The sequence below is a fragment of the Arvicola amphibius genome, chromosome 1, assembly GCF_903992535.2.
Source record: "Arvicola amphibius chromosome 1, mArvAmp1.2, whole genome shotgun sequence".
Lineage (NCBI taxonomy): Eukaryota > Metazoa > Chordata > Mammalia > Rodentia > Cricetidae > Arvicola > Arvicola amphibius.
Window position 1 is genome coordinate 187,632,631 of NC_052047.1, and position 24,947 is coordinate 187,657,577.

A 24,947-nucleotide genomic window follows, 5' to 3' on the forward strand; every position below is an offset into this window, starting at 1 on the left:
TCTGAGATTACAGGTCCCCACTGTCACATCAGATATGCACATCGGTTCTGGGGATTAATTTCAGGTCCCTGAATTTATATGGCTAGCATTTTCCTGACTGAGACATCTCCCCAGGCTCAGGAAGAGATTGTGCCCTCCCCTAACATAACCAACCTCATGGTCCTAACTAGCTCACCCTTACCCAGGTGCAGCAAACACAGTCCTGAAGCCTACAGCAGAGCAAGTGAGCAGAGATTGGTGCTGTCCTGCGTGTTTTGGGGATGGGAGAGTAAGTCTTTGGTGTAAAGGGATGGGGAGAGGGGATCGTCTTTTGTGGAAAGGTCCCATGTGCTCAGAGGACTAGAGCTCCAGGTTCAAGAGAGATTCTCCAAACAACAAAAGCTTCTCATTTGTTCCAGGGACTCCCTGCCTTTGCATAAACCAGCTCTATGAAGTAAGGCCTTGTGCTGGACTCTGCCCTGCAGCCGGCTTTCAAAGGCACGTCTGGGGACCCTGCAGGCAGTGCACGAGCTGCCTCAAAGGCTGAAGTATTCAATTTTGTTATTTTAAAAAATTTCCTAAGGGTATAAGAGTGTGTGTGTGTGTGAAAGCTTTGCTCGCCAAGAGGAAATCTACCCTCATGCCCAATTCTGTTTTAAAAGACTTTCTGAAGTAAAAGCACACTCCACGCCTTACGAGAATTTAATTCTTCCTTTAATATAAATAAGGCAGCACGAAACCCCAAGAGCCTGCTGCTTCAGAAGCAGCCCTGTTACACGACAGGCGCCTCTTCCTGCCAAGTGCCCCAGCAAACAAGAAGCCAGGTGTTCATCTGTGACCCTTCCCCAGAAGTGAAAGGGGAGGCCCAGGAGGGGTTTGGTCTTGGCTTCTGAAAGCTGGTTCTTGGTTGCTGGGCTCTCTTTGATGCACCACGGGATCTGAATGAACAGGGACAAGGCACAGATGACAATAAATAAGGATGTCTGCCCTGACTCTGAGAGGTACCTGGACACGGTGGCTCAGGGCTGTGGGCAGGGCCACACTTTGAGGAGGCTTGTTTACAGAGTCCCCCTTGAAGCTGTGGAGGGGCGGACCACCTGTGTCCACTCTAACTCCTGCTTACTCTCAGGTATCCTATCGTCTCTGGTTACCCCGCATGCAGTAGGCCCTCTCCTCCTGATCCATTAGGCTTGGTGGCTAAATGGTCCATCTTCTGGAGCCCTCTGAGGCTGTGGGAGACACACGTGGGACTATGGGAAGCCTGGTTTTGTTCCCTGCAAGGCTTGTCGTCTTAACTTCTGGAGGGCTAGTGGGTGCCACCTGGTTCTTCATTTGTGTTTCTTCTTTGGTCCACTGTAAAAGTTGCTAAGGAGAAGAGGCCGCTGGGTCCTCTGGAAGAGGCCTGGACAGGAGCCCAGCTCCAGCCTAAAGCTCTGATGCATGTCTGGGCCCACAGCACTCCTTAGAGTTCCCAGGCTGTGCCTGAAGACATCACATGGATCCCCAGTGAGCCCAGCAAGGCCAGTGCAGAAGAGACTGTGTGTACAGGGGTGACGCCCTCTTGGATCCAGGACCTGCGAGATGCTTTGGGTCCGTGGACCAGAGCTGAGTTCTCGTAGCACCTCCGACTTATAAACCTACACTCCCTGTAACCGGGACCCTGAGGAGAGCTTAGAGCTGTCAGCATCCTTGCCCCAGGGCTCTGTAACTTTCTTCAAAGTGGGCCAAAGTGCAAGTCAGACATAGGTGTCTGTGCCCCTCTACCACACTGCTGGCCGGGAAGACCAGAGACGGAGATGGGAGGGGCTTCTGAGCCAGCAACCAATGTGGTAATTGACACCCTCGGTGGTCAGGACCTGGTATATGGGTAAAGGGACAGGCAGAAGGTATGCACCTGAGTAAGATGTGTGGCTGAAAAACTGGCCAGCTGTAGACTCTCCACCACCAGGTACCCATTTCTGTGTAATGGAGACGTTAGCCACCGGGCTCCTGGACCTCTGCCAGGTATTTAAAAAAAAGGTGGCCACTGTGGGACCTCTGTTATTGTATAGGATGTGGTCCAAAGGCTGTGAGTTCCCACATCTGTCCCCATTCGTGATTCAGCTGCAGACAGCCGGGGCCGAGAGTCCCTGGGATAGAGTGTTGGGTCTTAATCGGATCCCCAACAACATCCTAGCAGATGCTCTGTCATCTGAAGCACAGAATGGACTGTGATGGAAAAAGGATGACATTCAAATCAGCGCTTGCCTCTCTCTAACTCAGTGCCGGGGAGACTGTTCCGTCAGCACCTCAGTCATTCATGGTGATCGAAAACTAAGCTGCAGAGTATCGGTGCCCGAACCTAAACAACCGTTTCACCAACAATCCCCCGTGGCAGAAAGGCAAACCAGTGTCCAGTTGCAATTCTGTTTCCCTCACTCTCCAGGACCTGGCTTCCCCGCAAGCTGAACCTCAGCTCCCCTCCAGGCCTACCGTGTTTCCTGCATGGGGTTACAGAATCCCGGTAGGGTAGACACATGGGATGCTGTCCCCCTGGCCCTCGCATTTCACGGCCTACAAGGCGACAGCTTTTGGTGGTGGGCTGGCACGGTCTGAAGGGACATGGAGGGAATATTCACTAATGAGCGTTGGGGCATTCCTCAGCATTTCATAGAAGAAGTCCATTGTGCTGTGGTAAAGAGTCCGCTGCAGAACGAAGGGCCGGAAGAGGTTTATAGGCTCGGCTCTCCACACGACCTCTGGGAGTCCCATAGCCTCAGGCACCTTGCGGTTGCCCACAAAGAAGTGATGGAGCTTCTTCTCCAGGAGGCTTCTCTCCAGGAAGCGGAAGAGCTCCTGCAAACGCACACCCAGCTGGCTGGCCTTCCAGTCGGTGGCCCGCCGGGACAGCAGGAGGTGCAGCAGGACCGTCTTTAGGTGGTAGCTGTGCAGCCCGCTGGGGCCTGACAGGCGGCTCTGCTTGGAGAGCAAGAAGGAGGCGATCTGCAGACAGCTAAGGTGGCAGGCGTCCTCGGGCAAAGCCTTCCCGATCATCCGGAGGAACTGTCGCTCGGAGACAGCAAACGACAGGAACCAGTCGGTGCTGGAGGCTGGAGGTCCCCTGTGCGGCTCCTTGGGAAGCTGTGGGACGAAGTATAGGTCCGAGTCGCTACACTGGATCACAGGAGTCAGGATGAAGGGCATGAACTTCCCCGAGCGGAACTTGATTCTGAGAGACCCCGGGGTGTCTAGCTGGCCAAAGGCAACGTCAAACTCATATTTGTGGGCGATGCGGTGCCAGGCTCTGGTGAGGGCCACCTGGAACCACTTCATGACCTGCATGGCGTCCAGGTGTGAGGTCTCTCTGGAACACAGCAAGTCCTTCATTTCATCACCTCCACCTCCGCTGGGCTGTACCCCACCACTCTTGCCGTGGAGGAGACACAGCATATCTTCCCCGAGCTTAGTCTTGCTGCAGGCACAGCCTAGAGGGTCCCCATCGGCCAGGGTCACCTTAATCTGGCCGTAGCCCTGCCGATCCAGGGGCACCGAGAGGCTGGAGCACCAGAGCTCTGGGCGGAAGCTGTAGGGCTCCGGGGGTGTGAAGGGTACATACAGGTGGCACTGGAGTGGTCTCTCCACCTGCCAGTTTTCATACATGCTACCCACTCCGATGAAGTCCTCCAGCTCCATGTCCGTGTCTCGGCTGCAGACACTCCTCAGAGCTTCCAGCAGGTCATCCACGAAGCCTTCCACAAACTCCCGGGTGCGGGCAGCATCACCCGTGGCGCTCCGGATGCAGTGCTCGTAGAAGTGGTCCAGGGTGGCCTTATTGGGCAGGGGAAGGCCCTTCAGTGGAGGGCCCCCCGGTCCAGACAGCTCATCCTCATCTCCAGCTGGGCACTCTGGGAAGGGTGCATCCTGGTAGTCCTGCCGCCATATCTCGATGATCAGGAAGAGGATCATGCAGAGAGTGCTCCAGAGGTTCCAAGCAGTGTAGGTCTCGGGCTGCTGCCGGCCCTCCTCCTCGGCCTGCTTCAGGGCCTCCTTCTCGGCCAGCAGCTGCGCCACCTCCTCCTCCAGACGCAGCTGCTCCAGCTGCAGCTTCTCCTGGTGTTCCTGCATCTTACGGAGGATCTCCTCCTCGTTTTCTGGAACTGTGGCGTTCTCCCGGGGGAACAGCAGGGGGTGGTTAACAATGGCTGTCACCACCACCAGACATACCCGGAAAAGTCCCAGGGCCATGGCTGTAGTATTCCTAGGAACAGAGAAAGACACTGCTGGTCACACCTATGTTTCCTTCAAAGACCCTTCTCCCTGGACCCTTGCGCCAACCTCTGCCCCCAAGAGCTAGTGCAGGTCCTCACACTCAAACCCCAGGGGTCTCCTGTAACCATTTCCTGTGCTCTGGCCCAACCTCAGGCTTACACATGCCACAGACATTTCTTTTGTCTGCACAACACAGTTTTTCTTGATGGGATCAGAACAATCTTGACCCCGAGGATCAGCCTTCTCTCTTCCTGGTCCTTTGGTTGGGGCAGATATAAACCTACATCTCAGATCCAGGTGACCAGACCCAAATCCAGACGCCAGTCCCAAGACAACAAGACTACTCCATGCAGCCACAGCTACACCCACAGCGATTGGTTCTGTGGTGAATATATGAACGCTCTGAGCCAATGGGAAGAAAGGCTTTCCTTGTGGCTAGCTAGGGCTGTCTGATAACAGGATTACTTCTACAGTGTGGGCTGCTCTTCCGCCACCAGCAAGGGGACCCCGCCGCCAACACAGAGTAAAGCACACCCTGAACTCAGCTGTGTATGGCACCATCACTTCTGGCTTTTCCAGTCGGGTCAGTGCAGACATCCTTTCTCTGCAAGCTATGTGAGTTGTTCTCCAACCATCAAACTCCTCGGCCTCAGACACTGCCTTCTACCACACTGAATTTTGTTTAGTGAATGCGTCTTCCTGGAAGTTTAGAATGGCAGGCTCCGATGCTAGCTCTGCCACAGAATAGCTATGTGATGCTGGCGTGTTAACTCACCTCTCTGAGCCTAGGGTTCTTGGTTTAAGAGAAGGTAATTGTATCCCCAGAGGGTCATGGGATTGATGCCACTTACTTCTCTTACCTAAGCATTTGAACTCTGAATCTGACCTCTTAATAGTCTCTCCAGCATGAATGGATTTTTTAAGCCTTAAATGATTTCTGGGAGGAAGGCTGACCTCTTGCAGTATTTGCAGTGGAAACTGTGATACACAGAGCACCGGTGAAGCATCACCTGGAATCTTGCTAGGGACCCAGAATCAGGTTGACACACTTAGGAGATGGAGTCAGGAAGGCTGCCACGAGATTCAAGGTTAGCCTAGGCTACTCAACAAGACCCCGCTACCCCCTCCATCCCAAAACCACAGTGGGTTTAACAGGTAAGCCTATCTGCTGCTCTTGCAAAGAACCAGTGTTTGGTTCCTCTCTGATATCACACAGCTCACAATCCCATGTCCTCCAGTTCTAGAGGAATTGATGTCCTATTCTGTCTTCTGTTCTCCAAGGGCACACACACACAGACACACACACAGACATACAAACACACACACACACACACACACACACACAGAGAGAGAGAGAGAGAGAGAGAGAGAGAGAGAGAGAGAGAGAGAGAGAGAGAACCAAAACAAACCAACAGAAAACTAAACACAGAACCCTAGCCCCACACCTGACCTCACCCAGAATCACCCATCCCAGGGGAGATGGTTCTGTGATTAAGAGCACTGGTTACTGTTGTGGGATATTTGTACATTGAGTGAAGACATATTGTTGTGATTGGTATAATAAGAAGCCGAACAGCCAATAGGTAGGCAGGAGAGTATAGGCGGGACTTCTGTCAGAGAGAGAACTCTGGGAAGAAGAAAGGCAGAGTAGCCAGTCAGATGTGTGTAGAAGAGTGTAGAATTAAAAAATGGGTTAATTTATAAGAACCAGTTAGGAACAAGCGTAAGCTAAGGATGAGCTTTTATAACTAATAATGACTATCCATGTGCGGTCCCAACAGGTTATTGTTTCAAAGGGCCGGTATTTGATTCCTAGCACCCACATGGTAGCTCTCAACTGCCTGTAACTCCTGCTCCAGGAGACTCGAACGCCCTCTTCTGGTCTCCTTGAGCATTGCATGCTTGTGGTATGGACATACGATGCAGACAAATCACCCATTTCCATTTTTAAAAAAAGTTCCTTAGAGTCAACTATAACTTTTAAGTTCCAATGTGAGGAAGGTGTTGAAATCATGGTGCTCCATTCTTTCCAGCATGAAATATGAGTCATACATCTGTCCAAAATAATCCCCTCAGTATACGCTACCCACTCATTAGTAACTAGCAAGCCACCCTGGTCATCAGACGGGCTGTCATGACATCACAGCGCTGTGGTCAAGCAACCCTTATTTAACTTTATACCGGCGATGTGGATATTCAGATGAGATGTAGAAGCGGGCTTTTGTAATGTGAGATGACAGGCATTCTCAAGGGAAGAAACAAAACTATATCCCAAGGTCTCCTGGGTCTCCTGTCTGAAACCGTGATGAAGGAAAAGAAATTCTTGTCAGTTTTGTTGTTGCACCTCAGACTGCAGAAGCTATAGCTGTAATGTGTGGTGAGTGGAGGGAGAGACCTTAGAATGATCTTAGGTGTGTGTGTGTGTGTGTGTGTGTGTGTGTGTGTTTGTGTGCGTGCTCGCATGCGCACATGTATCTAGGATAAGGGGCACCTCAGCATAACCTTACATTGCACCCTCTCCTCTCCCAGCAGGAGCCTTGGGAACTAACCACCCACCCTTTCCATACCTGCCCTGCCCCTTTCCTTCCTTACCTCAGCAAAGAGAGGGAAGATCTTAGTGTGTTGTTGGACAACAAAGAGAAGAGCCCTTGGAGGCAAGCCAGCACAGGCTGACAGGAATTTCTAGGCCCTTTGGTTTGAGTCCTCTGATGTTGAATTTGCATGAGGAAACTCTTACCCTCATGGTACCCGGATAAAGGGGTTCACCAGCAGGTGAGGATTCCCCAGCAAGGGGAACATGTACGCTGGCAGCCTTTGCTGGCCGCTGACCAGGGAAAGCCACTGTTCAAAGGTGACTCAGGCAGCTCCACCCAAACACAGCTGCACAAGTCAGCAAGATCCAGAGGGGCTAGGAGTGGAGGCTAGCCCCAGGGAATTCCCAGAGGAGACAAGTTCAGGCTGAGCTCTGAGGAGCTCATAGGTTTCTACAGAGCAGAAAGCCAGGGATGGGAGAAAGTGCAGGATGTAGGATGGGGGAAGAGTCCAGGGGCAGCCAGCCAGCCTCCCGCCAGCCTCCCGCTCCCGAGCTGGGAGGAAAAGTATGCTGGATAGCCGCAGAAACTGAGCGCCCATGGCTTCCACAACACAGAGACAGCCAAGGATGATCCATCCGGGTGGCCCACGGCAGAACTGTGAGGCTGGCTGACGGGCATGGTTGTGGACTTTAAAGGGAGTACCAACAGTGTAACACCAGATAGCAGCCAGCTAGCTAGGTGACCATAGGCCCCGGGAACACAGGCAGCGGCCTTTGGGCCCAGCTGTACTCTTGGCAGCTCCCATGGACAGGAGCCGGTTTCCACATCAATAGAGGAGGGAGAACGGACCACCAGACGGGGAGTGTGGCCAACACGAAGCCCCGGACTGGAAAATGCTCTTCCCCTTCATACGAAAGCTCCAACTATAGCACCAGAGCAAGGCCTTATGCCTGCGAGATGCTCGACTCTAGGAGCCCCCCTTGTTCAGAACTCAAAACCCGGGCGGGAGTCAAGAGCACTTGGAGGAGACAGACTAAGTCAGGAGAAGGGTAGGCACCTTGGACAAATTACGGCTTTCCCCATCCTCTCTCTGCATCTGTCAGGCGGGAAGAGAGACGCCTGATGTTGTAAACCCCGACTAAGGCAATGCGCCCCAGAGCATTGAGATCTGCGCCATTGGCTGAGTGCTCGTATCACAAGAGTAGCCGTGATTGGATGGGAATACACAGACGTCCCTGCCTGCAGGGGGCTCTGGAGGGACTCAGGCAGCACCCATGGGGGCTACAGACAGACCTTGTCCAAAGCACCAGGCAAACAGCACAGCAGACATAAGGCGTCCTGCCTGAGAGACGCCCAGCAGACCTGGCTTTGAACTTTGGTTCTGCCCCTGGCGGTGGCGCTTTCTCAGGTGGATCACTCATCTTCTCGAGGGCTCCCATTCCCATCCCCGAGGAGGCCCCTCCTTTACAAGGGTGCTAAGGGCGAGTGCACATGGATGCTCAGCGTGGTGCCTGGCACAGAGCGAACACCCCACATGTGACAGTTTCTTTTCCTTTGGCCTCCACAGGCCTGTTTTCTCACCTGCCAAGCACCCCAGCCCTGCCCAAGTCTCGGGGTGTGGAGGAATGCACGCTGGAAAGTGCTGTGGTAGCAGAAAACACTGCCCTGCTCCTGGGCATAGTGCTCCTTCCGCCCTGCCCCCCAGCACATGGGGAGACTCCTTCAGAGTCTGGGCCTGCCTGTGATGGGGGAGGTCCTGCTGACTCACCCTGCTCAGCCATCACCCCCTTCCCAGGGATTTAACCCAGTTACCTCTGTGGAGGCTGTAAGCAGAGCCCCAATGATCGGGTGGGAGGGCCAGGCCAAGATACTGAATGCTTATAGCTACTCTGTACCTGCCACCCAGTCTGCCAGAGCTGGGAACGAAGCCTCTGCTCTTCTGGTTCCCAAGCCAACTTAACAGGGACCTTCCCGCCTTGAAGGCCCTGGGCAGGAGCTGGGAAGACTTTGTGTTCTGACATAAAGCTCTCATAAACTAGGAATACATGCATGTACACACACTCATATGTGCACACACGCTCACATGCACACACACCCTTCCCCAAAGGGCACTCCAAGGACATCTGTCTCTGCTGGTCTCAAAGCTCTCAGCCTTGCGACTGTCCCACACCTGTGGTTTGTGACATCTGTTGGCAGCCTTGGCTCTGGGAATAAACCTGGGTCATTTGGCGGGCTTTTGCCTGCTTGCCAGGAAGCCGACAGGAAGTTTGCTGAATTCCTCTCTACTCCAGCCTCACCCACGGGGAGGGTGGCTCATATGGCTAAACTTAGTCTGGCAAAGAGTCAGGTCTTGGGGTACAGAGGCTGGGGAAGATGGTGACCCCTGGGTGTCTCGGTGAATGTGGTGGCCGGGACAGGTTCTCTACTGTACAGGTTCTCTACACACACACACACATACACACACTACACACATGCACATACACACACATACGCACATACACACACACATACACACACACATACACACATACACACACACACACACACACACACACACACACACACCACACACACACACGAATCTGCCATCACCACTCCTTTTTCCCATTTCAGTAAGGAAACCATCAGATGTTCCTCTGGACTCTGCCTCTCCAGGACTGCTATTGTAATTAATAACCTACTGGGTTTTACCCGTAGGGCTGGTCAGAGGAAAAACATGAGGTGGCTACTTAAGGGGGTCCCTGATTCCTGCACCCCAGAGCATCCCTCACTATGGCTTTGGTGAACAAACACTTCTGGCAGTTTATTGGCAGCAGCTCCTGTCCGATAAGCCCTCATGCGCTTGGCACTGTCCACAGTGACCATTGTGACCTTCCAAGAGGTGGCTATGATCCCAGGTTAACAGATGGGTTAATCAAAGCTCAGAAGACTTTCTAGACGTGTGGTTATGGAGGCCAGAGCGAGTTGGAATTCTCGCCGCCCTGCCTGGCTCTGCTGGCCTCACTCGGGCTTTCCTGTGCTGCTGCCGCCACACACACCTCACTGGGGCACATGGGTGCACAGAGAGCTTTAGTCCTGTCCTTTGAAGGCTCTTTGGGCTCCACCCACTGGTGGGCACATCAGGTCCCTGACTCCACACTCACTCTGCTTCCTCCTTCCAGAGAATTCTGCAGCAAGCCTGTGCCCTTCTCCTCCTCATTCCCCACTAGCAGCCTACTGCCCACCACAGTCTCAGCCACTAAAGCGCCGCAGACCATGACGTGGGGCCTCCCTCTGGGATTACAGGTCTCCAAGGCTCCCAGCAGCAGCATCACCTGGGTGTTTGCCAGACAGACACATTTCCAATGCCACCTTCTGCCAGCATTGAGAAAGACCAGGGTAGGGTACTGGTGTTCTAGCATACCCTCCTGGTGGTTCCGGGGCCCCTCAGTACTCAAGTCTGAGGACCACCCATCCTAAAGTCAGGTTCCTAAGTCAGGCACCCTCCGGGGGGAAGGGAAGTGTGGCTCCTGCAGTGTCCCAGCTGGACTCTGGAACTTGCCAAGGGCTCCTGTCTGGCCCTGCCTGTCAGATGTAATTAGCTCTGCTAATTAATTACAATAGCAGTCCTGGAGAGGCAGAGTCCAGAGGAACTTCTGATGGCTTCCTTACTGAAATGGGAAAAAGGAGTGGTGATGGCAGATTCGTGTGTGTGTGTGTGTGTGTGTGTGTGTGTGTGTGTGTGTGTGTGTGTATGTGTGTGTATGTGCGTGCGTGTGTGTATGTGTGTGTATGTGTGTGTATGTGTGTGTGTGTGTGTGTGTGTAGTGTGTGTATGTGTGTGTGTGTGTGTGTGTGTATGTATGTGTGTGTGTATGTATGTGTGTGTGTATGTGTGTGTCTCGGGGTAGTAGTGGTTTGTTTTTTTTTCTAAGTTCTGACTCCTTTGAGAAGGGAGTCAAGCAGACCCAGGCTATCCTGTCTGTGCTGAACCCTTCTGTGTACCTGGCCTTCTGTTTGGGTTTCCAATTCCAGTTAAAGATATCCAGTTTTGTCAGTAAAGTCAATACTGAGAAAGTAAGAATTTAGAACTGCACTAATCTAGGCCCAATTTATGGACTTGCAAACTGAGGCCTAAAGAGGAGATAGGTTGGACCTGGAGGGTGATGTAGTGGGGGCTGAGGCAGACTGGGCACTGTCCTTGGGTCCTGTCAGGTGACATCTGGTAGGAATTTCTGTGCAGAAGCATAGCAGAAGATGCTTTCATTATTGAGAGCTACTTCGTGTCAGGCACAATGTTAAGCACCCCGCAATGTGCTACTCCGTGCCAGGCCCTTTGAACACGCTATCTACCGGTGCCAGACACAGTGCTAAGAACTCTGCGGGTGAGTGTCTTTAACTTTCGGAATGTCAGCTTGGCAGCTGCATCATCCAGACGATCTGCAGTGTGACTATCAGTGAGCATATCCCCAGCCAAGCCCTGTCTCCATTCTTCAGGAGACTGAGGGGAACTGAGTGAGTGGGTCCATCACCTCCTGCTCCTAATGGGTGCCTCATGGCCCCCAATGTGAGTTGGCAATTGACCATATCACCAGGGTGACTGTCTCTCAGGCGTCCTAGGCCCTGGAGAATCAGGGTCATATCATGAAGGCTCAGCTGACTAAAGAGCCCTTTTTGGCCTTCGTCTTGGTTTGGGAGTTTGGAAGCTGAGCCTGGGCAGCCTGAGCCCGGAGCAGACTCCCTCCTATAGTTCAGCGCTACACCCCATCTCCAATCTCACGATTTCTTTAGGAGTGGAGCCGCTAGTGTGAGACTAGCTTCCTCTGGGAGCAAGTGGATCACCGCTCGCCTGGTTCTGAGCCTGGCTGTAACCTTGGACCACGGTCCTGCCTTTTGCTATGCCCGTGTCTTCATTAGTTCTGCTTCCTCACCCACAGTCCAGCAAAGCCAACCAAGTATTCTTCTGCAGCTTCCAAGGCACCGTGCATGGGCTGGACACAACACTGCCCCAAGCTTGTCCGTGGGAGCTGACTCAGTGTGTGCTGGGAGATGCTCGGGGAAGAAATAGATATGGCAGTCGCCTGTCTCTACCGCCAACTAGGACAGCACCTACTACTCTTTTAGAACACTGGGGAGGAGAAGGGTCTGATAGAGCTGGTCCTTGTCCAAGCAAGGGTCAGGGAGCCACAAGGTACCACTGAAGTGTCTCTGACTGGACTACTCTTCACTTGTACCCGTGTGGGGCCAGGGAGGACATCTCTGTTGGTGGCTGGGCCATGCAGGCCTGCGTCCTCATAGGAGAGGGAGGGGCAGACAAAGGAAGGAAGTAAAGAAAGAGGAAGGAAGAAGACCAACAAGAATAATTGAGAAAGGAGGCAGAAAGGATGTGGTCCATCCTTACCCACCTCCTTTACTCAGAATCCTGTAGCCCTGGCCTCAGCTGCCATCGTCCTCCCCCGCCTGGCTCTTTCTCTTTTCTTCCTCCGGTTGGTCTCCCTGTAATAGCGCTTGTGAAGCCATGGTTGTTGGGGAGAAGTGGGGAGATAGGTCAGGACACCAGTGAAAAATTAGTCAGCCTGCTGTGGAGAGCTGAGCGGCGGGGGCACTGGCCATTTGGATGACACATGCTCTTCCTGCGGGCAGTACCCACCACAGTGCACATTCTGTGAGCCCGGAATGGCAAGACCCTTTTCCTCCCTAAAAGAAGCCAATAGTTTGGATTTTTATCAGGATCCTTCATTTTAAAGGACTGGTTATTATTTCAAAACATTCTTTTAAGGCCACCTGAGTCCAGTCAAGTATTTCAGAGGTTCACCAGGGCCTGTGTACTCTGTCTGCAGCCCCTCAACAGCAGCCTTGGGCCTCTTCTCCGCTGCTGTCTGGGACACGTTTCTCTAGGCTTCTGCCTCCAACCCCTCAGCAACCACTTGGCCTAACTATTAATTACTTCCCCAGCCTAGGCCTAAGACCCGCCTCCAGCCCAGCCCTGACTGTTCCCGGGTCTCCCAGTCAGCCAAGCACCCACCCTGGGAAGAATCGCCATGGCAGCATTTGAAGGATGCCTGCATGCCAGGCCTGTGCTGGGGGCTTTACCCAGATGCCAGAAGTATTTGCTCTCTTTCCCATAGCTTCTCCAGGAACTCGAAGAGACTCTGGTCTCAAGAGATTACACTAATGAAGAAATGGTGTTAAAAGTTTGTGGTTCTCAAAGATCAGAGAAACTCTTCTACCTAAGCCAGAGGAGACCCAGGCAGACTAAGCAGGACCACCAGTGAGCCCACATGGGGATGCTGGCTGGACCCAAAGGCGGTACCAGGTCATATTGCCAAACACATTCTTGGAAGAGGAAGGGGTTTTAAGGAAGCCACCAGGATGCCAAACCTCTTGTCTGGACTGGGGTCATGAGAGTGGCCCGGGCAGTCAAGGGACAGGAAGGACAGGGGCTTGGACTCTGGGCGTGGTGGGAGGGGCTACATCCTTCCTGGTCTGCATTTTCACTAGTTGGTGTAGTATCTACCATCAACCATGGCAGGGAAACCATCAATCTCCCAGGAAGGACCAGATGTTCCCCTGTCCAGACCTCCGCCTGACTTCCAGAAACAGAGGACCAGGCCCAAGGGCATCACAGATATTGTGATATCTAGGGACTAGAAGGCCAGGGGTAGGGGCAGGAGAAAGACTGCAGCTCTGAGCCCTGGCCACACCTCCTTTCCTCTCATTTATTCCTTTTGGGACACCTGGACTGAATGGCAGAAGATGTGACTCTAGGCTAATATCCAGACCCCAAAGCGACCTTATTTGGACAAAGGGACTTTGTAGAGGTGTTCAGACGAAGGAGCTTAGGATGAGATCCTGGATCCAAATGGGTCCCCGAGCCCTTCTGAGAGGTAGAAAGGATAGGGCAGAGGAAAAAGCAATGGGAGCTTAAAATTCTAGATCTAAATAGGAGATGCTGTGTTAATCAAGGGACTTCTGAGCTTGGAGAAAGAAGGAAGGGTCCGGTTCTAAGGATACCCCATTACAGTCTCAGGAAGCTGGTGCAGTCTCAACAAGAAAGTAGCCTGCCCCCTCTCTCATAGAAAACACCTTCCCAGGCTCTCTGCTTGGCTATGCTCTGACCTTTGTTTTGCTCCAATGAAGCGTGAGACAGCATAGACCTTCGGGGTGAGGGCCTGGTACTCTGTTTTCCTATGGCCTGCTTCTCCAATCCTGAAGCTCTCCCCTACCTGAGCGTAGTCCTCTTTCCATGCAACAAGACCAAAGCCTGAGGTCTCATAACGATCAGAGCCTGACTCGGGGTCCCTCTCTGAACCCTGCTTGCCTGGCCACTTCAGATCATCCACTGTCCTCTAAACACTTCGTGCACACCTCTCCACCTTTCTCTACCCTTGCTTCCGTTTCTGTAAGCTAAAATTGGTAACTAGTCTTCTTTGTAAACCCCTCCCCAAAGGCATTTCAAGGAGCCTTCCAGGTGCCTCCAACCCGAGACAATTCCCTCTTATTTGAAAGGAAAGAGCAAGGGAAGGGAGTCAGACATATTTACTAAGGCTCTGAAGTAGGCAAGTGTCTCGGCCTTTGGAGGTGTGGCTTCTCATAGGTGTGCCCTGACAAGGGCCAGGCACACCCTAGTGCTCGGTTGCCTGGGCCTCTGTCCTCAGTGTTTTATTCCGTGATACTGCCTCGGGGGAGGGTGCCATCCACCTCACCTCGTAGGGAGGAGCCCAAGGCGTCCAAGTAGAACAGTCTGAGGTCATTCAACCGCTCCAGCTCCAGGCCCACACCTGTACACAGCAGCTGGCCTCAGCAGTTGGCTGCAGCTCTTAAGCGGTGAGGTTTCTCCAGGGCCAAGGGAGGGGCATTCCTGGAGCCAGGGACTCACAGCTCACACTGGGCACACCACAGTCTGAGGCCAGCCTCCTCAGACTCTGACTATCTGTCTCTCACTGACTGTTCTCTCCATGAGTTTCCTAAAGTGTGCACTGGCTTGAGGGGCCTCCCTAGACCCCCAGGGTTCCCACACAAGTTTCTAAAGCAGGCATTGTGACTCACAGGAATGGCCTGTTAACCACTTCCCAGGCTTGTAGGGTTGGCTCAGGCAAGCACTCCTCAGAGTGCACACGTGCATACTGCACACACACACACACACACACACACACACACACACACACACACACACAGAGAGAGAGAGAGAGAGAGAGAGAGAGAGAGAGAGAGAGAGAGAGAGAGAGAGAGAGAGAGAGCTCTCCTTCCCCCTCTCTGGGCAGGGCATGTCGGGGGTTCCCACTTGCTCCCTTCCTGTTTCTCCACCTTGAGTTTTGTACACATGCTGCCTTCCAAGGCTCCCTCGTTGGTGGAGCAGGCAGAACAGGCTCCAGGGTAGTGGAAGCAGAATGCCCGGGCAGAGCAGAGCTGGTTGCTGGAGTCAGAGAAAGAAAGAAGGCTTGAGCAGAACCAAGGAGTAAACACAAAGGAAAACGAAAGCCCAGGCTCCTCCCCTCTCCCCTGCCTCCCCACCCTCCCCTTCCAAAGCAGCTGGGAATCAGGGAATTATAGGAATTGTTATGCCCAGGGGCCACTTTCTTTTTGATCCTTGCCTGGTAACAAAGTCAGCTCAGAAGACAGCCTGTCTGAATTCTCCTGCACCTCTAAGACACAGAGGAGGAAGCCTTCCTACCATCAACACCCACCTATCTCTGCAGCCAAAGAAAGGTCTGTTCTTCTACTATGGGCCCCACAAGCTCATCCTCCCTAGGCTCAGTCAGGACCTGAAAGTAGTGTCTGAACTGAACTAGCTAGGAAGAGGAGGAGAGAAAGGAAGCTCCTCAGGCCTCATACACACACACACACACACACACACACACACACACACACACACACACACACACAGAGAGAGAGAGAGAGAGAGAGAGAGAGAGAGAGTGAGAGAGAGAGAGAGAGAGTTTGAGCCTGCAAAGATCTCAAACCCTTTCATCTTTTTAAAGAGGAACAGAGAGGAGGGAAGCCAACCCAACTGTAAAAAACCAAGAGCTGTGGTCAGCTTTTGCCTGTGCAGAACCTCAGGTTCCTGTTCACCCACGGTGAAAAACAGAGTGGCTGCCTGTCTGCTCTCCTACACCTGTTGGCCAAAGCCAACGAATTCTCTCTGGAGTGCAGAGGGCCCGAACTGTCCAGCTTGGAACAGCTATGGAAGTCACTCCGTGAATTATCCATGATGGCCCAGTAACATTTCTCGAGAGTTACCCAAAGCAAAACAGCAACGGCAACGGCCACCACTCAATTTCCAGTCACAGGGACGAGTGGCCACGTGTGAAAATACGTGTTTACCTAGGCTGTGCCTGGAACATCCTAAGTGTCCAGATGAACACAAGAACCGTGACCTATCTGTTAGTACCATAAGTTCACTTGTACAAACCTCTGCCCCTCCCCCATTCCAAGGTCACCCAGAAATAGTTCAAAGCTCTATGCTAGGAAGAGTTTTAAGTCTGTGAAGCTTAGAGAACAGTAAAGGGGCCAAACTGTGATCAGAAGGACCGGTTGTTGAGTCCTGGCACTGCCATGTGCTATGACATCACCACACCCACTCCACAGCTTACAGCCCATTGGTGAGGTATGGAGGCTGCGCTCTGGAAATGACATTGTTGATGGCTTTGGATTGTTTCTTTGGGAAGAAGACAGTGAATGGCATTTCTGCAGGCCCTTCAGGAGCCTGTGGACACGAAATTATCTCTTCCACCTCCTTACCTTCTTCTAGAGGTCACAGAAGGAGAAAGTCTAGTGATTTAGGGGGCTCAGCAGCATCCTGACCCCCAATTCCAGGGGGCCAGCATTAACCATCGAGCATCTCTAAAGAGTTTCTGAGCAGCATGAAGGATGGCTGTGCTCAGAACGCTTGCTGAAAAAACTAATGGATGCAGGAATGTATGGAGTCTCCTTCCCAGAATCTCATGATGCTGTCTATATACTGCTCAAGCCACATCTGTGGGGCGTGAGGCATGGGCCTCTGAGTGAACTCATGAGCTGTGTCTCACGAGAGACCCTGTGACCTGGGTGAGCCTTCTCACAGCCATTAGGAAAAGCAGCAGGGCTCTCTGGCACAGGGGGCAGGGGTTGTATGTGTTGGGGTCAAGCATAAGGAAGAAACAGTGATGGGTAAACTCAGGGTTTTGGGGGCCAGGATGTAGGGGTGGGGCCTGAGCATCCCCTGACTCCTCCCTTCTAGCCTAGGGTGTTCTCCTGCCTCCTCAGAGATTCAGAACCAAGTCTCAGCAAACAAAAGACCTGTTCATGAACATCAGGTGACTTCTCTATAGAAGACAGCTATTGAAACAGGCTCCCGTGGGAACTGTGCTATGAGCTCATGGTTCTCTCAACAGGCAGGGCCCAGATGATGACAGACAGCATCCCTCCAGGTTGGATGCTGCACTCTTCTGCGCTTTCTTTTTGGCTATCCACAGTGGCACTCAGGACAGCCGTGGAATAGCGTTTCTCCTCCCAGGTAAACCATGAGTGGTCAGTCATGGGAAGTGAGTCACTCGGTAAGCATGGACTCTGTGTTTTCCCCTATGGGAGCATCTCAGTGTGTACTGCATGCTATGTGGTAGCCGCTACCACCACCATTAAACAGACAAGAAAGCCGTCCCCTCTGCTAACATCACAGAGTAGAGAGAGACGGGAGGCTCAGGCCTGGAACTGGTGATCTGTCTTCCAGCTTCTCACTTTTAACACCCAAGTGGTGGGGTTCTACATGCCGCTTTCTATGGAGTCCAGGCAGAGATGCCTGAGGTGGCAGAGAGAAAGGCCTGGAAGGCAGCAGATGACCTAAGTTGGAATCGTGTCTCAGGGACACGGGGTGAGTCTGAGCTTGCTGCTTGATCTAGAAAATGGGACTGTATGCACCTTGAGGGACTGCCGAGAGCAAGAGAAACAGATGCGTGTGAAGGGCCATGAGCAGGCTTTTACTGGGAGCTTCGCTGGAAGCAGATGTTCAGTGCATGACACTGCCGTTTTCCATAAAGATCATTCTGCTCGTAGGAAGGAAAGGTTTTGAGAGGTGGAGTTTTTTTTTTGGGGGGGGGGGCAGTTTTCCAAGTAGAAGAGTGAGCTTGCAAATTGTCTACCCAGGCAAGGACACTTCAGTTTTCACTGAGGACCCTAAAATTTTTCCCATAAATTGGGGCTATCACTTTAGCCACCGATGCTGGACATCAGACATCAGAGAAGCCCCTGAAGTGATGTCTAGCTGCACCGAGCAGACAGACTCAGGTCCTTTGAAGCTGAAAGGCCTTGGGTCCTGGAGCTTTGTAGAGAAGGGCCTGCCACGCCATCTGGTTTTTCACTTCTCTCTGGGAGGGCAGCGCTCCTCTGCCTGCATCTTTCACTGGTAGTGTTGGCTTGTGGCAGCCCTCACTCAGGAATCCCGTCTGAAGGACAGCAGCAGGCATCACCTTAGATGGTGAGGCTGAAGCCATGGGCCAGCCATTAAGAGAGTCACAACTGCCATGCATTCAGCCGGGTGCACAGTGCTGTCCTCAGTGTGTTACTGGGTACACAGCAAACAACCGTGGCTGCCCTCTCCACTGTCACTCCCAAACGACCAAGTATCTTGAAAGTTCCAGTACAAGCTCCTGAAGATAAAGGGACTCTACAGGACTGATTTACCACTTGGAGAATCCCACGGGGCCGGGGAGAACTGGGCGATAAGTAGCTGTCTACCTCTTGGAGGGTGGCTTCCACACATTCCTCCCATTCCCTGCCTTGGGTTATACAGCTCCCCGAGGTTACTGAATTCCTAACATAGTGCCACATTGGTCATATTTGCTTAATCAGTGAAGAACCCTTGTAGTCAGGACAGAGGATGAGGGCAGGGGAGAGCTACTTTCCCAGTGCTGTCTCTGCACCAGTATACCCCACACCTCTCCATTGAGATTTGGGCTGTGGTGTAGAAGCCCCCATATGGAGTCGATATGGCTCAGAGGAGAAAGAGAACATAGCAGTCAGCAATGTGTCTTCCCCTTGGGACACACACCTAATGCCTCAAGACCCCTCCACCAACCAGCTCAACAGCCCAGAGCACACACTAGGCTCCCACCCATGGCCCACCCTCTCTGCAGTCTCTGAGAAACCCACCTGTGGTAGCTACATCTTCTAGATTCCTGGCCTGTAACACGTGTCTTACCGTTGAGGGTGGTTTGTGTTCTTCCTGTCTGCCTGATGGTGGCGGTGTTGCCTGGGCAACAGTGATGCCCTCTGAGGGGCTCCCATTCCAATGACATCACTGGGTGAGGCACATTGGCATAGGGGAGATATAGTCTCTGTGGGGAAATATCAGGGTCCTAAACCATTGAAGAGGACCCTCAAAGAGGGTCTTTTGAACACTCAAGAGACTATTTTAGAGGCCTCCCTACCTTGCTTTCTTGTCTGGGCACCTGTTGCAGGCCAAGCTTGAAACTGGCTTTCTTTCAGGCCAAATGGTCACCTTCGTTCTCAGCTTTGGGAGGCAAGGAAGCTCTCCGTCTGTCCCGGTGAAAAAGTCTAGAACCTCGTGGCCTTGTTTTTTTTATCCAAACCTCAGTGGACAAAGCATTAGCCTGATGGGAACTGGAAGGAAGCTTAGACTAGCCACACTGTGACCTGGGCCAGGCCCTGAGCTAAGTAGTTTTTCCCCACCTCATCCCTGAGATGGCTTATCCTGATTTTTTTTTTTTTTTGGTTTTTCGAGACAGGGTTTCTCTGCAGCTTTAGAGCCTGTCCTGGAGCTAGCTCTTGTAGACCAGGCTGGTCTCGAACTCACAGAGATCTGCCTGCCTCTGCCTCTAATCCTCTGGGATTAAAGGCGTGCGCCACCACCGCCCGGCGGCTTATCCTGATTTTAAAGACGGCACTGAGACTTGGAATATCAAGGAACCTGCCCAACCATTGAGAATACCCAATTATAGAGAGGTGGAGCCAGGACTCACCCCAGCCCTATCTGGGCCAAAGCACATGCAGGCCACATGGTGAAGGTGGAGGCACCTGGAGATATGGCTCACTCATCACAACCCACAGTGGCCCAGACAGACAACAAGGAGAGAGATCAGCTGGGCAGGGCAGGTGGTTTGAGGCAGCCAAAGCAGACACTGTCCCTTGGCTTAAGCAGGAGTGGCCCAGGTACTAGCCCACTCCCCAGGGCCGTAGGGCTAATTAAGGACCTTGTTTCTTTGTTCTGTGCTTGGCTTCTATTGGCTCACCCAGGTCACCTGAATATCCCATTGATTTGCATGTAGAGGAGTGCACAGCCCGAAAACCCCAGATTGTATAATGTTTACCTTATGCAAATATATGTAACTGAGGGTTAATGCTTGCAAAGCACTAAGCAAATAAGTAAATAAAATGGGAAGAAGCTGCATTATGAAAACATAAAGGGAGAACTCCTACCAGGAGGCATCTTCTAGTGCACCCGTCGGTTTCTTGGTGGGTATATCTCTAAGGAGCCGAGGCCCGTGATGTGCAATCAGTATATTGGCATACGTCACGATGGATGGTCTATGCTTTAAAGTGCCCTCCCAATTAATGAAGCATAAGGCAGGTGGTACAGGAGCCAAGCAATCTTTGAGTCTGAGTCGAGAGGGGGGTGTTAGAAATGGTTTCCTCCATGGTTTGGGGAAGGATGTGTGCAGATAACAGGATTTGATGGAGGCAGGAAGAGGACACAGAGGGGCTGACCGGCTTGGACGAGCAAGTCAGCACGCTTGATCTCTCTGATCACCTTCTACTTCTTGGGAAACCCCACCTTGCGTGTGGCTGTCACTTTTTCCTTCTGCACCACACCCAGGTGGTACTTACTCGTCCCTGTCACTTCCGGAGGCAAACTGGATCTGCCACCTCACACCACTCAGTAATCAAAACGGTTGGTTATTTGAAGCTTGGGCCAAGGCTCACATCACCCACCAGGGATGGGCTTGTCTCTTTCCTTCCTCTCTTCCCCAGCTGGATGAGTCTGCCATCTTTTTTAAATTTTTATTTTAGGTATATGGGTGTTTGGCTGGCATGTTTGTTTGTGCACTACTTGCATGCCCGATGTCACTGCATACCGAAAGGGGGTGTCTGTTCCCTGGAACTGGAGTTACCAGTTGGTTGTGAGTCACCATGTGGGTGCTGTGGAATTGAACCAGGGCCCTCTGGAAGGGTAGAGAGTGGCTCTTAAGCCCTGAGTCATCTCGCTACCCCATGTTAAACTCATAATAATTGGCAACTGTGAATGACTGTCCAGTTAGCATATTGTTCAAGAGAACCAGGCTGGTGGAGCAAGGACAAGTCTCAGCTGCTCAGCTACGGGGCCCTTGTGTTAAATGGCACTGTACAGCATCATCTTGCTAGGAGTGAGGACCTTATTCTAATTCACACAAAGGATTGGGTTGGTACTGGTGGCTCTGGAGATTACCATCAGCTCTCAGCATCCTCACCATGCCATTAAGATTGGATGAGGGCACTCAAGATGGACCAACACCAGGCACGAATCACAGCTCAATTTTTGGAAAAACCTAATCCTGGCTTAGTATACGTCTCTACTACAGCCTCAAGGCTGCAACAGCCTCAGACCCTTACCAGAGGTACCTCTCACCTCCAAGCATGGAAACACGGAGCCAGGCCCCCAGAAGGCACCGCCCCCTTCACAACCTCTGCTCACACTGATGACCAGCACATCGCCTGGTGAGCTCTGACTGCTGAGCTCTATTGAGCCCTATCTCTGCCCTAGCCAGGGAATCTGAGGCCAGACCGAACAAGCCATTTCTTTTATCAAGTTTCAGGGCTTGGAGCACCTGACCGCCATAGCCACGCCCCTGAGTTTCTCATCCCTGGGTTACACACGGTGTAATCCTTTTCCCTCACCAGAAGCGCTTTCTCCACTGTCCACACAGTCTTAGCCTTTCTCCTCTGGACAAGCTCTGGTTTGCCAGTGCTGTGGCTTTGAGAACTGGGCTAGTTGTACGCCACCGGCTCAACTTTACTCTTGCAGGCTGCAGAATGCCAGGAGCATATCACTGTCTCCTTGGAGACAGTGCGCGCTTTTATCGCACAGGATCCCTTTGTACACTAACCCAGAGGGTTCGAAAAGGGAAAACTATAAAACCAGGTTTCTTGCTGACGACGAGCAATTATCTCCCAGAAGCTACTGCATCTCCTGCCCTCTGATTAAAAAGTTCACCCACACACCCTTTTATGTTTTCGCTCATGGCCTGGAGAGCTAACAACTTTTGGGGTGATGGCATCAGGTTACAAGTTCAGGTCTTTGTCCCCCTTTACACCAGAGCCTGAAACTGCTGCATCTCTGAAAATTAGCCACAGTGAGGAAGGACGGTGTGCCAGCAAACGCTTTTCCAGCTTCCCCGGGGATCCATCCAGAGAGAGGGTATAACCACCACATGGTTACCCACAAGTGGAAAATCTGCAGGCAGTATGGGCCCGGGACAGCAGCGATTCACAGGGAATCAGCAAATAACAGGACCACTTATGTAAATCAGGCCGGCAGGCAGGCAGGCACCAGGAGGTGAACGACAGCGGCCACCCTTGTCACTGCTGACCTGGACCAATGACCACAGCAGCTGTGTTGGCTTTAACAGGCAGCCTCCCCAAAGCAGAACTGGTTTGTAAAGAGAAGAAACCCAAAACACAACAGAGAGCCCCCCAACGTTGATTTATATGGTACCAGTATCTGGCTCCCTTCTGTTCTGGAAAGGGTGGCTATTCTCATACTAGGCAGTAGAGTAAAAGGCTAAACACGGTTCTTCCCTGGTTTGGCCAATATTTTCCCATTTTGTACGGAGAATCGGCCAGGGGCTTCTAAGTCCGTTTAGCTGGAGGCCTGAACGAAGGAGGCTCAGAGTGGGCCTCGAGGATGGGGCTGGGAATCAAAGGCAGAGACTACTTAGAGCCCAGGAGAAAGTTTTGCAGAACATAGGGTCTACTCCACTAGAAGTCCTGAAAGAGGAAGTGGTAGGGGCTTCATCCGGCCCGAAGCAACCTTCTTGCGTCAGGACAAGCTATGAAGAAACAAACGTCATTCCCATTCCTTTCTTCCAGGGCCACCCGACCCGGTTTAAGAGATGGAAGGTCCGGACTCTAGGCACAAACACGTGGCCCCCGCTGGGGGCTCCAAAGCCGGCAGCGCGGGGAGCACAAGTTGCCTGCTTCCCAGATTGCCAGAGGCACTCGGGGGCTCCAGGGCGCCCGGGAGCAGAGACCCCAGTGCATCAGGCACGAAGAGAGATGAGGAAAACAACGCCCACTTCGCACGCGTGCATTAAAGGAGTTCCTGAGCTCGGCCCGAGCCAGGGTCCCCGCATTCGTCGCACCCCGCGCTCCTGGCCACGATCTCCCGCGCAACTCTGTGGGAGTCCCCAGTCCCTTGAGCGCCCTTCATCCCACACATCGAGTTTGGGGAGCAGCAAAGCCTCACATTTAAGAGCCCCGCACTTACGTTCGGCCGCGGCAGCCGTAGGGGTACCGAGGGGGCCTCGCTCCACGCTGCGTCGAGGTCCCGGGACTGCAGGCTTCGGGAATCCAGGGACGCAGGCGACCAGATCGCGGTGGCTCGCGCCTGCTGGACTCCTCTCGCCCCGCGCTACTGGGCTGCAAAACTACTCATTTCCGCGTTGTCACGGAAACTTTTTGCTCCTTATAAGAACAAAACGCCCGCCTCTACTGGCGCCGGTCGTAGGTCCTTAAGGACGACCGTGCGGGTTGCGGCCGAGGGACTCTGGGTCCGCCTCGGAGACCCTCCCCGTGATCTTCCAGATGCTCCCGGGAGGACAGCAGAATTGAAGAGCGATCTGGCGCTAAGGATCCGACCTCTGGAGAGAAATAGGAAAGGCAAGCAGGGGAATCGGGAAGGACGCCCTTAAAAGCTGGTCTGGGCCTCAGAATGGAAAGGGTTAAGCCAGTGCAAGTCAACCCGCATTTCTGTGGCGCGTTTTACAAGCGGTGGAATTCCTGGGGCTACCTATTTTGTCCCTTGAGGAAAACGTAAATCGAGACACAAGGCCGGCCGCTTTCCCTCCTGCAGTTTGACTGGATTAAAACAGTTCACTACATTTTCTCGTTAAAGAACGCATTGTCTCTCCGCCAGAGGAACCAGGCACAAAGGAGGAAGATGCCCGAATGCTGTAGGGGGCGCTCTCTTTTCCAGTTGTCAAGTCGCTTTTAGAGCACAGAAGGACGGGTACAGAACTTGGTAGCCTGCGTACTTTAAACAAACAACAAGCCTTCCTTTGTGGACAGCACATTCCCACAACATGTGGGAGTGGCTGGGAAGGGCTGGATTAAATTGTTAATTCGTTTCAGGAGCGCCCAGAGAAAGCAGAGGAAATAATTGTGTCTTAGAGATGATGTCTATACTACTGGCATGTAGTCTTAGAGCACCTTGCTTCCTCTGCTGTCCAGCCCAGGGACTTGGTTAACACTCTCCTAGAACACACAGGCTGAGTCTGCCGGATAAACAGGCGATGAGGAAAATGTTCTAAATATAGACCCTCTGGCTCTTAGCCCGGGGCACTTTTATGTTCAGTCTTTGGCTGACTGCTGCTCAGAACCCTTTCCTGGTGTGGGGGAGCCTTACTGCAGAGTTGGGGGCAAGTGAGGGGAGAGGAGCTTTGGGGATTCTCAAAAGAGCTGTGTATTTCCAAAAACGTCTCTAAGTTCAATGGACAGGACACCCAGAATCGGTGGGGGAAGTGTCTGTCCCTGCACTGAAGGCAGTCCTTTGGCTGAGGTCAGTGTTATGCTTGGAATGTCAAGGTTAGTGCTCCAATGCACTCTGGGATTGCCATCTGCCTGAAAAATCTATTTCAGTAATTTCTAGCAAGCTGCATATACTTATTAATATAAGAATCATTTATTAAATTTGTTCACCTTTTGAACCTGATGATTTTACCCCAGTCTCCCTTTAGTGCTCCTGTCTATTTTCAGGACTAGATAGGTCCATTATCCTAATCTGCATGCAAGCCCTTCACAAGCTGTCCTCTTTTCATGTCCCCGAGCATATAGCTCACTCGTGCCACACTGAATTCCTTACACACACACACACACACACACACACACAGACATTCATACACACTCTCACACCCACCCAGTTTCTCTCTCTCTCTCTCTCTCTCTCTCTCTCTCTGTCTTTCTCACATACACACACAAACTTATTCTCACACCCAGTCTCTCTCTCTCTCTCTCTCTCTC

The 24,947-nt window shown here is 52.5% G+C and overlaps 1 protein-coding gene across 1 annotated transcript; it reads right to left on the reverse strand.

Moving 5' to 3' along the window:
- Positions 1-675: 675 nt before the first annotated feature.
- LOC119818607 (inositol 1,4,5-trisphosphate receptor interacting protein) lies at positions 676-23,352 on the reverse strand. Its single transcript, XM_038336215.1, has 2 exons — positions 23,197-23,352; positions 676-4,216 (listed from the first exon to the last, which is right to left on the reverse strand). The coding sequence occupies exon 2, from the start codon at positions 4,201-4,203 to the stop codon at positions 2,533-2,535; it is 1,671 nt and encodes a 556-aa protein (XP_038192143.1). The 5' UTR covers positions 4,204-4,216; positions 23,197-23,352; the 3' UTR covers positions 676-2,532.
- Between the last annotated feature and the right edge of the window lie 1,595 nt (positions 23,353-24,947).

Bases quoted from the DNA above. Each gene is read 5' to 3' on its own strand.
- LOC119818607 (XM_038336215.1), bottom strand. From the start codon at position 4,203: ATGGCCCTGGGACTTTTCCGGGTATGTCTGGTGGTGGTGACAGCCATT.